General features: G+C 36.6%; 1 protein-coding gene across 1 annotated transcript in view; it reads left to right on the top strand.

The window, feature by feature from the left end:
- Positions 1-2,183: 2,183 nt before the first annotated feature.
- Positions 2,184-17,638, top strand: part of LOC137646621 (uncharacterized) — a 127,460-nt gene continuing 112,005 nt past the window's right edge. The window contains exon 1 of the mRNA XM_068379729.1: positions 2,184-2,320. Within this exon, the coding sequence (XP_068235830.1) occupies positions 2,304-2,320 (17 nt within the window). The 5' untranslated portion in view covers positions 2,184-2,303. The remainder of the gene's footprint in view (positions 2,321-17,638) is intronic.

Genomic DNA, 17,638 nt, shown 5'->3' with positions numbered 1-17,638 from the left:
ATTTCCTTTCCTCACTGGGCTATTTTTCCCTGTTGGAGCCCCTGGGCTTATAGCATCTTGCTTTTCCATCTAGGGTTGTAGCTAGGATAGTAATATAATAATAATAATAATAATAATAATAATATGAGTAGATTTTGCCCTCTCCTCATAATCCTCAAGTCCCCCCCCCCCTTTCCGTATGTCCAAAGGTCACGATAGATTGGGCGGATAGGACAGTTATATCGGCGATCGTAGCTGCGATTACGATATCCAGCAACCACTGGGCCAGCTTTCTTAATTTGAATTGGTTGTTTCTGTGTATGATTATTATTGCTTGGTTTATTTTTTCCTTTTATTACCTCTGCCAACGAAGTTGGAAGGAGGTTATGTTTTCGTCCCTGTTTGTGTATGTGTTTGTTTGTGAACTGCTTCTTGACCACAATTTTAATCGTAGTGTAATGAAACTTGCATGGATTAACTGTGTTGTAAAAAGACAAATATGATTGAATTATGGAAGGTCAAGGTTAAAGGTCAAGGTCACCGTCAAGCAAAATGTCTAATTCACATAATCAACCATAAGTTCGGACGTCGTTGCCACTGAGACTTCAAACTTGGTTCATATTTGATTGTATGCAAATCCATGCCATTTAATGCTTGATAAGGTCAAAGGTCAAGGACAAGCAAAATATCGAGAAATATGCTGCCACGGCGGAGGTCTGCGCTGTACTGAGTGCCCCTCTTGTTTTAGCAGTAATGATGATTATTTGTCACATTATAAATAGTTTTAAAGTTCAGTTTTTTGTTTGTTGTAAGTTATCACGTTGGTAATAAGCTTAGAAGGTCATTTTGCGTGTTTTTATTATTATTATTATTTATTATTATTATTATTATTATTATTATTATTACCAGCTAAGCTATAACACTAGTTGGAAAAGCAGGATGCTACAAGCCCAAGGAAAATAACCCAGTGAGGAAAGGAAACAAGGAAAAATAAAATTTTCTAAGACAAGTAGCAACATTTAAAATAAAATTTCTCCTTTATAAACTTAAAAAAACTTTATTGCCATTTTGTTGTTTCATATAACACCGCCCATCTCTCTCTTTGGTATTAACAATAAATAAAATACCGTTATTTTGAATAACATAATCCCACATTGTATTATAGTTAATATCCTAGTGAAGCTGTTCTCTTATATCGTTTATTTCCATATTTCCTTTCCTCATTCGGCTATTTTTCCTTGTTGGAGCCCTTGGGCTTATAGCATCTTGCTTTTCCAACTAGGGATGTAGCTTAGCTAATAATAATAATAATAATAATAATAATTATTATTATTATTATTATTATTATTATTATAATAATGATAATAATAATAATAATTATAATAATAATAATGATAATAATAATGATAATTATTATTATTATAATAATAATAATTATTATAATAATAATAATAATAATAATAATAATAATAATAATAAGCATCCAGTAAAATTACATATCCCCCTTAATAACTGCAGGGAGCAACCACGATGTTCTATTTTTGGACGCAGAATTTTTTACTTTTTGAGGTTTATTTTGAGCGCGACGTGTTCCAAAATTGGTGGCGTCAGGCCAGTTTGTTATTTAAATAATTTATACTTCTCAAGTATAAGTCGTTATATGCTCTCTAGTGCAACCCCCGGAGCTGTATAGTCGTTCGTATCTGAGATATTTCTCCGGTTATGAAGAGAGATAAAGTTAAAAGTAAAACGATGCTTTGGAAAAGTCGCTTGAGAAGGGTACCAGAAATCGGGATGAAGATCAGGGTTGCCAGGTTTTTCTAAGTGAGAAAGGCCAACTTCTAATCAGCTGTGGCTTTAAAGGCCAACCCATTAGTAAAAATGGCCAAGAATATAACAATTAAGGCAAAACTTTCTTGTTATGATATTTAAAAAAGGCCAAATTTGTAGTTTTTGGCCTGGAAAAGTCCAACCTGGCAACCCTGATTGAAGATGCTGCTGCTGCTGGCTGATAAAGATGATGGGGTGTTGCGGGAACCGTGTTACCATGGCAACCTCAGACATGGTGGCTTGCGACCACGACGCTCTCTTTTGGCTTAGCTGACGAGAGTTTGTGCGTGTGTGTGTATGAGAGACAACAACTCCTCCACCAACACCAACAGTCCCACCAGTCCGCTAGTGACGTAAGTTGCTGTAGTGATTCGGGTGTTTCTCCCCACACGCTTGCTCTCACTTGAAAGTATAGAGTCCCTCGTCGAAGGGCTTTGGTGATTTCTCGTGGTGAATTTTGTGGGTAGCATGGATATTCTAGAGTGTATGGATCCATGACAGCGCTTACAAGGTAAGTTATAAAGCGAAAATTGAAAGATTCAGCTTTCTCCCAAGTGAATGTTAAGTTTCAGTTTTTTTGTTCGTGCCTTTACAATTGGTCACATGTCAATTTCTTAGTATATTTAGGAGAATTATGTACGTACGTTCATTCGTTTCCGTCTGATATCGTAACTTCCAAGTTCTACTCTACATATTATTTTTTGATGCATCATGCAACTTTGGTGATTACCCCTTGTCCCTTCCTCTGTTTTTCTTTAAGAGGTTTTGTCGTGATAGCTCCGGAGGGATAAGGAATCCAACGCACTTTTTTTTAGAATAGAAGTCACATGTGGAAGAAGCCGGCGTGGAGGAATGTTGGAGGATAAGAGTTGGAAGTGTGGTGTGTTGGTGGAGAGGAGCTTGATGTAGGTGGTGCATTAGCTAAGGGGGGGGGGGGGTGATGGAGGGGTCCGGTGTCGGAGAAGTCGAGTTAACCAATGAAAGTGGCTAGTACACACACACACACACACACACACAGCTGTGCAGTGAGGGAGAGGTATCAAACATCTCCAACATGATCTTTAGGTTTATATGCACACTCCAGAAATAAATTATCTACACCCAATTATTATCTTTTGGAGAAACCAGAGAATATTTTATCAAGCAATAAATAGATTAGCAGACTCAAGCTGTAATAATTCTGCACTGATATGCATCATATGCATTGAATATTTTGCAATATTTATTTGGGTTTAGAATGAAATAAAGTAAGATAATATATAGACCATAATCATGAAGATATGTACTGTCTGTTTCGTATGAATTTCTATGAGAGAGAGAGAGAGAGAGAGAGAGAGAGAGAGAGAGAGAGAGAGAGAGAGAGAGAGAGAGAGAGAGAGCAACGAATGTTGTATTTGACCAATTTTTCGTGGTTAGTCCTTTTCATTCTTGGTGAACTATCTTAGTTTTATTTTAATGTAATGTAAGTTTACAGGAGATGCCAAATTTTTTATCTAGCCAAAAAGTTCTTTCTGTGATGGTGGTCTAAACATGTTTTCGACGATGTCAACCAGTTAGTTTTCAGTTTTGATGTTGTTACCCTTTTTTATTTTTTTTTTTAGTGAACTGTGATCTGATTTTGGGGGTCATAAAAGGTCATTGTGTTATATTGAACCCTTATCAAAGGATAGACTTTGATATTGTTGCTGCTTATAAAAATAGCAATGAAGCTTATGCTCGAATTGTGCCGGTGTTGGTCAAGTTTTTAGTTATTGAAGCTCTCGTTGATTTCTCATTAATACAGTTAGTTTTGAGTTTGTTTGACACCTTCCCACCTTTAAGCTAGTTAGATCTTGATGCCTTGCTACCGTTGCTCATGTTGTTTTACTCAAAATTGTATTTTGTATTTCAGGTTTTTTTTTTTTTTTTTTTTTTTTTTTTTTTTTTTTAAATAACAATTATCAAAGGATAGACTTTAATATCGTTCCTGCTTATAATAAGACAATGAAGCTCACGCTCGAATTGTGTCGGTGTTGGTTAAGTATTTGATTTTTGAAGCTTTCGTTAGTTCATTATAGATAGCTTTGAGTACATGGCACCATGGTGCCATCCACATGGTGCCATCCTCCCCTCCTTTAGTTTAGATCTTGATGCTCCTCATTTTGTTTCACTCAAAATTGTATTTCGTGTTTTTTATTTTTATTTTGAGGATTTAATGTGGTAAAGTGATGGCAGATTGTAATTAGAATCTGTAAATCCCCCCCCCCCTTAAGCACGTACACAATCTGATTGGCTATTCTCAGCGTTCCCCGGCAAGCTTCTGATGATGTAATTTCCATAGGTCGGATCCGGAGATTCATGCAGATCCGTATGACATTCTTTCTCTGTCTCTGAAAAGCTCTTTCATGTCTGAAAACTCATCCTGTACTGTACTTTTCCTTTGGGTTCGTATGCTTTATATCTCGACTCTTGAGATCTCTCTCTCTCTCTCTCTCTCTCTCTCTCTCTCTCTCTCTCACTGTACATATATTGTTCTCTTGTCTGGTCTACACTTGCTGATTCTCATCTTAATTTTTTTTGGACAGGAACTTACGGTATATAAAATTTCTTATTCCTGGTCATTACTTCTCACATAGTTTATTTCCTCACTGGGCTGTTTTTCTCTGTTAGAGCCCTTGGGCTTATAACATCCTGCTTTGCCAACCAGGGTTGTAGCTTAGCTAACAATAATATTTTTTTTTTTTTTTTAAAGGCTCATTTGGCTCCGAACTTATTTTTCCATTATATCTTGTTCTAGACTTCCTGCATCTCTCCACCATCTAGGTGAGTTCATCTTATCTATTTAGCCACACTATCATGATATCACCTCCATTTGTCCTCCCCTCGTCTTCTCTGCTTTAGAGTCGGAAAGTGATGTTGTGTTTTAAGGTTTGTTGCTCATGAGGTGATGGGAGGGAGGTACGACATGACTGCTAATAAGGTGGAGGAAGAAGGTACATAATCTAGATTTTCTCTGAATCGTCATTTTTTTTATTTATTTATTTATTTATTTATTTATTCATAATCCCTCGTTTGTTTTGTTATGAATAGTATATATAATTATTGTGGACATCATAGTTTATACGATATTAAATTATGGGCGATAAATTTAATTTGCGTTTCAGTATTGTTAATTATCCCACTCGTCTCTTCTACACAATCATAGATGGGCTCAGGCTCAGTTTGTGATAAATCTAGACAAGTGGTTTTGTGCTTATCTCACGTCTTCCCTCGATTGGCAGATTTCAAACGATTACATAATTATGATGGGCATTTAAGCTGATAAAACTGGATTGGGTGTTGCCCGCATTGGGCTAGAGGCTGTGTATTTTTCTAATTAAAAAGAGTATTTGGCGTTAAGTATATGAGCTATAGGATTACAGAGTTGTATTGGAATATTAAAACGTGATTTATAATTTCTTGGCTTGGATCAAACTAATAATTGAACGTTGTATTTTACAGGCTATCTGTAAACTTCTCTTATTTGAGATTTTTCATGTGCTTAATTGATTCAAGAGGCCTCTTATAATTTGGGTAATATACTGTGATTTTTCATCCGTTAATTGATCGAACAGGGCTCATAATTTAGGCAACATACTGTGGTATGAATCGTCAGGCTGCTTGAAGTTCATGGAATGTTAATCATAACCCACATACTGGTGTTAAATCCTCGAGGCCAAGGCGTTCTCATGTCAGGCGACAACTACCTGTGTGACATGACTTGCGTTGTGAATTTTTCTCATTTTTGATGTCTGAAATTTTCATTAAATCCCTTTTTGCTAGAATGCTCATATCCCTTTTTTTAATCGGTTTGTGATTCAAGTTGTATACTCTCTTGCATGCTCCTTCCCTGAAACTAGTCGTGTACATCTTGCTGAAATTGGCCTGTCTGAAAGAGTGTACATCTTACTGAAATTGGCCTGTCTGAAAGAGTGTACATCTTGCTGCAATTGGCCTGTCTGAAAGAGTGTACATCTTGCTGAAATTGGCCTGTCTGAGGGAGAGTGTACATCTTGCTGAAATTGGCCTATCTGAAAGAGTGTACATCTTGCTGAAATTGGCCTGTCTGAAAGTGTATACATCTTGCTGAAATTGGCCTGTCTGAGGGAGAGTGTAGATCTTGCTGAAATTGGCCTGTCTGAAAGAGAGTGTACATCTTGCTGAAATTGGCCTGTCTGAAAGAGAGTGTAGATCTTGCTGAAATTGGCCTGTCTGAAAGAGTGTACATCGTGCTGAAATTGGCCTGTCTGAGGGAGAATGTATATCTTGCTGAAATTGGCCTGTCTGAAGGAGAGTGTACATCTTGCTGAAATTGGCCTGTCTGAAAGTGTGTACATTTTGCTGAAATTGGCCTATCTGAAAGAGAGAGAGTACATTTTTCTGAAATTGGCCTATCTGAAAGAGTGTATACATTTTTCTGAAATTGGCCTATCTGAAAGAGAGTGTACATTTTTCTGAAATTGGCCTATCTGAAAGAGTGTATACATTTTGCTGAAATTGGCCTATATGAAAGAGTACATCTTGCTGAAAGAGAGTGTACCTCTTGCTAAAATTGGCCTCTCTGAAATAGCATGCGAGATAGGCACATTAACAAACTCGTCCTCCATCTTACGGTGTTGCTTCATCCCCAGAACACCAATACATCTCGAAGAATGTCGTTGAACAAGATATTCTTGTGGTGGCTGCTAGTGGGGAATAACGATTTTGACGCCAAGGTTTATAGACGTTTGTTAGTTTGCGAATACTGTGGCTAAATAAAATAGAGACTTGCTGATCTTATTTTTGAGAGCATGATGCTCTGGTGTAGCATATTATTATTATTATTATTATTATTATTATTATTATTATTATTATTATTATTATTATTATTATTATACTAACTGTGAGTGATTCAAGTTGTGTACTCTCTTGCATACTCCTTCCCAGAAATAAGTCAGTGTAAATCTTGTAGTGCATATATTGCACAAATGATCTGCAGGACTCCGGCTTATGTCTCTCTCTCTCTCTCTCTCTCTCTCTCTCTCTCTCTCTCTCTCTCTCTCTCTCTCTCTATATATATATATATATATATATATATATATAAATATAAATATACATACATACATACACACACATACATATATATATATATATATATATATTGTGTGTGTGTGTGTGTGTATATATACATCTTAGATAGAGAGAGAGAGAGAGAGAGAGAGAGAGAGAGAGAGAGAGAGACTGATTCCATTTGGCAGCCTTTGGCAAAAGTAGTGGCTGTGCTAGGAGTATTGTAGGAAGCATGTGATTGCCGGTCTCTCTCTCTCTCTCTCTCTCTCTCTCTCTCTCTCTCTCTCATTCTATCCGGTTTATGACGTTTTTCACATTACGAATGCACGGTTGGTTTTTATAGGTTATCATGAAGTTTAGTCTTAAGCACTGATGAGTATGAGCGTATGTTTGTTCGAGTTTCCGGTATTAATTTGTGCATCTAATTTTCATCATCATCATCATTATCTCCTCCTATGCCTATTGACGCAAAGGGCCTCGGTTTGATTTCGCCAGTCGTCTCTTATCTTGAGTTTTTAAAAGATACGTCACCATCATCATCATCTACCTCACATTCATAGTCCTCAGCCATGTAGGCCTGGGTCTTTGAACTCTTCTACTGCCTTGTGGACCCTACTTCACGCTTCGTAGTCCTCAGCCATGTAGGCCTGGGTCTTGGAACTCTTCAAGTGCCTTGTGGAGCCCAATTATTTGGTGAACTATCTAGACAAAATTGAATAAATGCACATCTGATGTGCGTCCAGTTACAGAAGTGGATTCGAAAACCTTTTTTTAATAAGCTCTACAAATATCCTTCAACTCTCCTTCCTTTTGAGCTCTGAGACGGTGCCAGCAAATGACCTTAAGTGCCGCTAACTTAAGGAGGCGCACTGTAGGCACAAAAGTATTAAAATATTCCTTTTTGAATGTCTGAAGTTGTGGAGACTGGGAGTGCATTCTGGCTGCACTTGCCTTTCAGCCAATCAGTGAACGCAAATTTGTCGGGGGAAAAATAAATTGTTGCAGAAGATAGCATTTGCCAGAATGTGACGTACCCCTGTGATGAAAAGCTCTAAATGTCCCCCTCGTGGACTGGTATAAATAGTTTTTTTGCGCTTGTTTATTTTTGGGGGTACCTTGTACAGTTGGCTTCATTAATTCCGGTACACTTCATGGGAATCTAAGTTTATTTTTTTTTTTTTTTTTGGGGGGGGGTACCTTGTACAGTTGGCTTCATTAATTCCGGTACACTTCATGGGAATCTAAGTTTATTTTTTTTTTTTTGGGGGGGGGGGGGGTACCTTGTACAGTTGGCTTCATTAATTCCGGTACACTTCATGGGAATATAAGTTTATTTTTTTTTTTGGGGGGGGGGACCTTGTACAGTTGGCTTCATTAATTCCGGTACACTTCATGGGAATCTAAGTTTATTTTTTTTTTGTGGGGGGTACCTTGTACAGTTGGCTTCATTAATTCGGGTACACTTCATGGGAATCTAAGTTTTTTTCTTTTTTTTTGGGGGGGGGGGTATCTTGTACAGTTGGCTTCATTAATTCCGGTACACTTCATGGGAATCTAAGTTTAATTTTTTGGGGGTACCTTGTACAGTTGGCTTCATTAATTCCGGTACACTTCATGGGAATCTAAGTTTATTTTGGGGGGTACCTTATACAGTTGGCTTCATTAATTCCGGTACACTTCATGGGAATCTAAGTTTATTTTTTTTTGGGGGGGGGGGTACCTTGTACAGTTGGCTTCATTAATTCCGGTACACTTCATGGGAATCTAAGTTTATTTTTGGGGGGTACCTTGTACAGTTGGCTTCATTAATTCCGGTACACTTCATGGGAATCTAAGTTTATTTTGGGGGGTATCTTATACAGTTGGCTTCATTAATTCCGGTACACTTCATGGGAATCTAAGGAGACGTCAGTGTATCGGAATTAATGAAGCCAACTGTACAGACTTAAGTTTTGTCCCTTAGACGTCACTTAGTTTGTTCTATAAGCAATGCAAATGGTTTGGTCATGTGTGTGTTGGTGTTTTTTTTTTTTTTTTTTTTTTTTTTTTTTTCCCTCGGTATTATTTACCTCTTCGTCACCCTTGTCTGGCCAGCAAGCGTTGCTGCCAAACCACGTTTTCATTCCCCGTTTTCTTTTTATTGAAGGTTGATACTGTATTGTTGCTCATCCACGAATATTGCAGTACTTAGTTTCTCAAATACATTCTCACATTCAGACTGTTTCATTAGAGTTCATGAGTTTATATGTAAGTTTTAGCAGTATTTTCCATATCTGTTTTTATGTGGATTTATCATATTTTACTATGTATTTTTTAATATTAACTCTTTCACTTTCGTAATAAGATTTCTCCCTCTTAAACTCTCGTATCATACCCTCTGTATCATGTTCTTTCAATCTCTTAGGTTAGAAGTCTCTTGCTTGAGGGTACACTCAGGCACACTATTCTGTTTTATTTCTCTTCCTCTTGTTATTTTAAAATTTTATTGTTTATATCTGAAATATTTATTTCAGTGTTATTGTTCTTAATATTCTCCTGTAGTTCATTTCCTTATTTCCTTTCCTCAATGAGCTATTTTCCCTATTGGGGCCCTTGGGCTTATAGCATTCTGCTTTTCCAACTAGAGTTGTAGCTTTTGCAAAAATTATTAATATGAGCGGATGTTCCCCAAGAATGGTTTTTCTATATAGTCTGTTAAATGGATATTTGCAATGCATTGATTTTGTTTCATCGATGCAGATAACGTTTCCGTTATCTATGATAATAAATTAAATGCCAGAAATAACTAGAATATCTCTTAGAAAATGTAAAGTAACAACGATACATGTTGCAATTGGAACAGAAAGCGCTAGGGGCAGACCATCTTGCGTGTAGGGTTTGTCTCGTTTGTTATTTATTTTAAGGTCTGCTTTTCTGTTCCTCTACAGCAGGGGAACCCTACGCTCTACAGGATCTTCACAGTCATTTTATCATGTGTATTCCAAGGCATTCAGCATTTCACACCGCATATTGCTCGTTTACTGTCATTGTTATTGTTTGCTAAGCTACAACTCTAGTTGGGAAAGCAAGATGTTATTAGCCTAATGGCTCCAACAGGGAAAGTAGCCCAGTGAGGAAAGGAAATAAATAAATGATACAAGTAGCAATGAACAATAAAAATGAAATATTTTAACAATTACAACATCGAAGAAGATGTTTCACATATAAATTATTAAAAGGGTTATGTCAGCCTGTTTAACATAAAACGCTTGCTGCAAGTTTGAACTTTTTGAAGTTCTACCGATTCTACTACCCGATTAGGAAGATCATTCCACAACTTAGTCAAAGCACTTTGAAAACTAGAAAGTCTCCAGTTTCCTCTTAAAAGCATAAGTATCTTCAGTCTCAAAGCAAAGAACAGATCCAGAGGGAAGTGGAAAGGCGGACCCCTTGCCATTTGTAATAAACTTCGTTTCGAACTCTGTCGAAAGTCTTATTCTCTTTCTGGCTCCACCCACCTGTTGCATTATGCTCTAGGCCTCGTTCAGGTGCATGCTAGGCGGGCCGAGAACTGAACGGGTTTTTAGAGTTCAGTGAGTTCAGTTTAGCTGTCGTGTAATCTTCGTGCATTGAGAACGTCCGAGCTGTTATTGGACTACGTTTATTACTTGATTTATCGTTTGTAATTCAAACCCTTAAGGATTTGTTCCTTAGAAGAATGTGTACTGTATATTAAACGATACGTTATCCAGTTGAAGTTCGCACATAAACAACTAGAAATTCGCATGAGAGAACATTATTTGGAGACTAATGGTTCTCTTAAATAAGGATTAATGAGAGAGAGAGAGAGAGAGAGAGAGAGAGAGAGAGAGAGAGAGAGAGAGAGAGAGAGAGAGAGAGAGAGAGAGAGACATTAATATGAATTACTTATTTTGATCTGTCTTTGACCGTTGTGGTCGGGTTACTGCAACTTGATAGAAACAACAAATATATTGTAATTTACATTATTTACAACCTCAGCCAGTTCTTTTATTCTATAAATATGAACAGTTTGACCAGAGATGGGTCTTGTTTGAAACTCTGTGTGAACGTGAGTTATAGCTGTTGGTCAGCAACCTTGCCTTTTATATAATTGTTGAAATTCAATGGAAAAGTATATATTATGAAATAAAGTATTATATATATACATATATATATATATATATATATATATATATATATATATATATATATATATATATATATATATATATATATATATATATATATATATATATACTATATGCATATGTAAATAAAGTAAACCCACAGCTAATGAAAAATTAAATTTATTTTGATTCTCAGAAGAGAATGGGAGGTGGTCCCTTCGAAAGTTCGAGATAAATTTATTTTTTCATAAATTATGGGTCAATTTAATTTTTCAGATATACACGATATATATATATATATATATATATATATATATATATATATATATATATATATATATATATATATATACACACATACACATACACATTGTGGTCGTGTCTATTCATGCATACACAAGCCAACTCACACCAGAAATCCGTTTTTATCGAACCTTTGTATTTTTAATCACTTCTGAAAAATAATTCGTAAAACATCGAACCATTTATTAACACAGGGATGTAATGATACATCGAACCATTTATTAACACAGGTATGAAATGATACATCCAATCATTTATTAGCACATGTATAAAAGGATACATCGAATCATTTATTAGCACATGTATAAAAGGATACATCGTATCATTTATTAGCACATGTATAAAAGGATACATCGAGCCATTTATTAACACATGTATAAAAGGATACACCATTTATTAGCACAGGTATAAAATGATACATCGAATCATTTATTAACACATGTATAAAAGGATACACCATTTATTAGCACAGGTGTAAAATGATACATCGAATCATTTATTAACACATGTATAAAAGGATACACCATTTATTAGCACAGGTATAAAATGATACATCGAATCATTTATTAACACATGTATAAAAGGATACACCATTTATTAGCACAGGTATAAAAGGATACATCGAACCATTTATTAACACAGGTATGAAATGATACAACGAACCATTTATCAACACGGGTATGAAATGATGCATCAAATCATTTGAAATATTAGCACATGTATAAAGGGATACACCATTTATTAGCACAGGTATAAAAGGATACATCGAGCCATTTATTAACACAGGTATGAAATGATACATCGAGCCATTTATTAACACAGGTATGAAATGATACATCGAATCATTTTAAAAAAAATGATACGTGCGCCGTTGATAAGAGACGAGAACTGTGTCGTTGCAGTTTTCTTCTGCTCTGGAGCGTCTCGAGAAGAACTTGGGTGTTCGTCACCTCTGTTTTATTTATAAGTTGCTTCAAGACGACACCGCAGACACGTGTTTGGTTAGCCGGTTAGGAAAGAGGCACCTGCGCCACTCTCGACCTCTGCCTTCGGTGGATTTGCTGGTTTGAATTATATATTTATTTTTTATCTCATATAGTTTTTCCTCTGTTTAATTAATTGATTTGGGGTTTTCTGGCATCCTGACATCTAAGGTCATTGACGCCGATGTCTTCTGTCTAGTTCACCTTGATAAACACTCGAAGAGTTGGAAGACCCAGGCCTACATGGTTGAGGACTATGAAGGGCGAAGTAGATGATGAATGGAGGGGTATTCAATTAAAAGCTCAAGATAGAGAAGACAGGCAAAATCTAACCGAGGCCCCTTGCGTCAATAGGCGTAGGAGGCGATGACATGATGATGATATGTTTTATTTTAGTAGTTAGTTTTTCATATGTTTTTTCCTTACTTTACTGCTTTCCATATTGGTTTCCTCTTGCGAGTAGAATCCTGCTTTTTTCAGTTACGGATGCGACGCGAAAGATGCAATTCTAAAGTTAGATGGGACCTAATTTGGTGTCAATCATATCTTGATTGTAACTCTTAATTGGTACAGATTTTACTCCACGATTGATAACTTCATCAGAATTTTGATCATACAGTAGTAGTAGGTTGGCCAAGGCATCAACCACCCGTTGATATATTGGATCCTTCTATTGGCCAGGTTGTCATTCATTGGACCCCACTCTGGTTACGGCTCATTTTTCATTTGCCTACACAGATCGAATAGCCTGTCCTATTCTTTACACATTCTCCTCTTTTCTCTTACTCCTGACAACACTAAGATAACCAAAAAATTCTTCTTCACTGCTTCACTGTAATTATTCAGTGGCTACTTTCCACTTGATAAGGGTAGAAGAGACTCTTAACCTATGATAAGCAGCCCTTGTAGGAGAAGGACACAACAAAATTAAACCATTTCTCTCTAGTCTTGGGTAATACCATAGCCTCTGTATCCTGGTCTTGCATTGCCTTGGGTTAGAGTTCCCTTGCTTGAGGATTCACTCAGACACTAATCTATCAGTTTCCTTATTTGCTTTCCTCACTGGGTCAATTTCACTGTTGGAGCCCTTGGGCATATAGCGTCCTGTTTTGACAGAATATTGATATTCAAACGCTAGACTGTTACTTATGTTGTCATAATCTAATTATTTCAACGTAAGTGATATTATTTTGATAGCAGACTGATGTTTTTGTATTCTAAATTAGAGGAATGATTCTCACGAAAAGGAAGGTGGCTGTTTTACTCACAGGTGCAAATCTGGTGTGCATTTATAAAGGGCGAAGCTGATTACATCATAGAGAGAGGAGAGAGAGAGAGAGAGAGAGAGAGAGAGAGAGAGAGAGAGAGAGAGAGAGAGAGAGAGAGAGAGAGAGCTGGAAGGGGGGTTGAGTCAAGAGGCAAGTGAGAGTTTCTGCTTAATGCGAAGCTCTGGGGGTCAGGTGTGAGTTGGCCGGAGGGGAGGGGGGGGGGGGGCGTGTTGCAGATGGAGGGCTATAGTATATATTTGTCCGGCTTCCGCCTGGCACACATCCTAGAACTCTCACATCTCACATTATTAGTGTGCGAGTATGTTAAGATCATACTTTTCCCTCACAAGTGTTCGATATTTATTGGGAGATGATTATGAATTGTGGCGATCCGACCAATAGTCGAATTTTGCCGATACCAGTTGGTGTGTTGTGATGAAGCCACGAGTCGGGGCTTATAAGGCTTCGTTTTGGCCTCCTTCGGGACATAGTATGTCGTTTAGTGTCGGCGTCGGAAGCTTACTTGAACCTGACGACCTGCCCATGTTATTATTTCACTCACTGTATTTTCTGTAGCCTTCCCCTGTATATTTGCGTAAAAGTCCAGTTTAATATTTGCGTAAAAGTCCAGTTTTTTAATGGCAATGATCTGCTTTTGTCATTATTTCCTTCGCTATATTTTCTGTAGTCTTCCCCTGTATATTTGCGTAAAAGTCCAGTTTTTTAATGGCCCTACGACCTGCTTATGTCATTATTTCACTCGCTGTTTTTTTTTTTTTTTTGTAGCCTTCGCCTGTATATTTGCGTAAAAGTCCAGTTTTTTTAATGGCAATGATCTGCTTATGTCAATATTTCACTCGCTGTATTTTCTGTAGCCTTCGCCTGTATTTGCGTAAAAGTCCAGTTTTTTTTAATGGCAATGATCTGCTTATGCCATTATTTCACTCGCTGTATTTTCTGTAGCCTTCCCCCATATATTTGCGTAAAAGTCCAGTTTTTTTAATGGCAACGACCTGCTCATGTCATTATTTCACTCGCTGTATTTTCTGTAGTCTTCCCCTGTATATTTGCGTAAAAGTCCAGTTTTTTTTTAATGGCAATGATCTGCTTATGCCATTATTTCACTCGCTGTATTTTCTGTAGCCTTCCCCTGTATATTTGCGTAAAAGTCCAGTTTTTTTAATGGCAACGACCTGCTCATGTCATTATTTCACTCGCTGTATTTTCTGTAGTCTTCCCCTGTATATTTGCGTAAAAGTCCAGTTTTTTTTAATGGCAATGATCTGCTTATGCCATTATTTCACTCGCTGTATTTTCTGTAGCCTTCCCCTGTATATTTGCGTAAAAGTCCAGTTTTTTTAATGGCAACGACCTGCTCATGTCATTATTTCACTCGCTGTATTTTCTGTAGTCTTCCCCTGTATATTTGCGTAAAAGTCCAGTTTTTTTAATGGCAACGACCTGCTCATGTCATTATTTCACTCGCTGTATTTTCTGTAGTCTTCCCCTGTATATTTGCGTAAAAGTCCAGTTTTTTAATGGCAACAAGCTGCTCATGCCATTATTTCACTCGCTGTATTTTCTGTATCCTAAGACGCTCGAATGGTATTTCCCCTTCGCCTGTATATTTGCGTAAAAGTCCAGTTTTTTTAATGGCAACGACCTGCTCATGTCATTATTTCACTCGCTGTATTTTCTGTAGTCTTCCCCTGTATATTTGCGTAAAAGTCCAGTTTTTTAATGGCAACAAGCTGCTCATGCCATTATTTCACTCGCTGTATTTTCTGTATCCTAAGACGCTCGAATGGTATTTCCCCTTCGCCTGTATATTTGCGTAATAGTCCAGTTTTTTAATGGTCTGATGACCTGCTTATGCCATTATTTCACTCGCTGTATTTTCTATAGCCCAAGACTCCAAATATTATTTCACCTTGGCCTGTATATTTGCGTAAAAGTCCATTTTTTAATGCTTTGGCAAACTAGGTCATAAATTAGCCTAGCTCGTCATTTGGAATTGGAAATGAAAGGATAATACTTGAACTATTTATTTTGGAGATTTAATAATATTTTTACTCCTTGATCTGTTGTTTAGAAAAATATAATTAATTTTACTCCTAATTTCTTCATCCACCTTGATCTGTTTTTTTTTTTCATAATTAATTGTACTCCTAATTTCTTTATTCACCTTGATCTGTTTTTTATAAAAATAATTAATTTTACTCTTAATTTCTTAATCCACCTTGATCTGTTTTTTTTTTAAATATAATTAATTTTACTCCTAATTTCTTTATCCACCTTGATCTGTTTCATTAAAAAATTCTAATTACTTTTACTCCTATTTCTTTATCCACATTAATCTGCTCCCATACATGAACGCAGGACGAACTCAGACGATTCAATTGTAAAGGTACGGTCAGTGCATTCATCCGGGGTCTGTTCTGGTGGCTGTTTCTGCCCGGAAGTTGAATACTGAATCACCTTTATGGATCGGTGGATAATAATTCAGTTGGTTTAACCTCTCACAGATAAATGGCATGTTTATTTATCGATATACAAGCACACATAGGCATAAGTTGATATTAAAACATTGGGGTTTCATTTTGTATTTGCTAAATGAGGCTTGTCCTACCATGCTATTGCTGTTTTTAGCTTTATTTCAGAAGCAGGTCTTTTGAAAGATATTTAACTTTTAAAATGATATCTTTGCTTTTATGGTTTTAATTGAATATTCTTTTATTTTTTTTATCTACAATAAAGTATATCGACGTCAATGACCTTAGATGTCAGGATGCCAGAAAACCTCAAATCAATCAATCAATCAATCTGAGTCCGCTCTGGTTGGCCGACTAATCACGTACCTCACCAACTTTCACCTTGTCACAAAATAACACAAACTTTTCAATAATTCAGTGGTTAATTAGTAGTGATGGTTAGACGTGATGCCATAAACCCCTTGTAGGAGACTTAAAATTACTGCCAGATCTTTACTGGGACAGATCCTTTAACGTTTAAAACGCTTCCAGAAGACTAAAATTACTACGATATCTTTGCTCAGACAGCATCTATAACGTTTGAACACTCCCAGAAGACTAAAATTACAGCCTGATCTTTTCCCCAGACATAAGCCCCGTTTGTCTCACACTTACCCTGTATAACTTAATTCAGCCGATCCAACACAGATGTGATCGGGTGAATCAAGTTATACAGGTAAGTGTTCGAAAATTAATTTTGAATTTAAAAATTCATTTCATTTATTTATTGTTTATTTGTATATTTTTGTTTGGACAAGGTCTGCATAGCAGCCTTCGATTCTGTTTTCGTTTAAAAAAGGACGTTTTAGGGTATCCTATTAAAGTTCACATTATTTTTTTGTAAATCGTTACGAAAAGAGAAGGACAACAGGGTTGCTGCTTCATACTATAGTCTATTTCTTTTATCAAGGCAGATTTGCACCGACTCGCAGCGGTGCCCTTTTAGCTCGGAAAAGTTTCTTGATCGCTGATTGGTTAGAATTATCTCGTCCAACCAATCAGCGATCAGGAAACTTTTCCGAGCTAAAAGGGCACCGCTGCGAGTCGGTGCAAATCTGCATCGCTAAAAGAAATTGACTATAGTTTTATAATAGATAGTATATGGTTTAAGAAAAGTCCCGCATAATGTGTAAGATACTAATCGGAAATGAATAAACGAAGATGGAATAGAACTCAAAGAATGTACCACTATTAGGTATGGACAAGATTGGGGTCGGATGTGATGAATTAGATAAAACTTTGTCTTGTTTGAATTACCAATTGGTTAACAAAGCAGACGTATTCTCCTAAACGAATAGGAGGAATATTAACGTTTCCTTCTCTTTATGTAACATTTATATGTTATTGATATGCAGGTCATCATCATCATCACCTGTTGCTGTATCAAAAGGTCATGAACTATATTTTTAGAATTGATGCCTTTGATGGTCACGAATATAAAGAGAGATTGGGAAAGTTTATTTGACGCATTGAATCTAAAAGATTTTGAATTCACCTAAAATCATGAAGCTTCAATAGTTGTTGTGGCCTTATTGGTAACGTCTCTGCTT

This window comes from Palaemon carinicauda, chromosome 9 (assembly GCF_036898095.1).
Source record: "Palaemon carinicauda isolate YSFRI2023 chromosome 9, ASM3689809v2, whole genome shotgun sequence".
In the NCBI taxonomy this organism is placed as follows: Eukaryota; Metazoa; Arthropoda; class Malacostraca; order Decapoda; family Palaemonidae; genus Palaemon; species Palaemon carinicauda.
The sequence above is the reverse complement of the archived record's forward strand: the minus strand, read 5'-3'. Positions and strand labels throughout refer to the sequence as shown.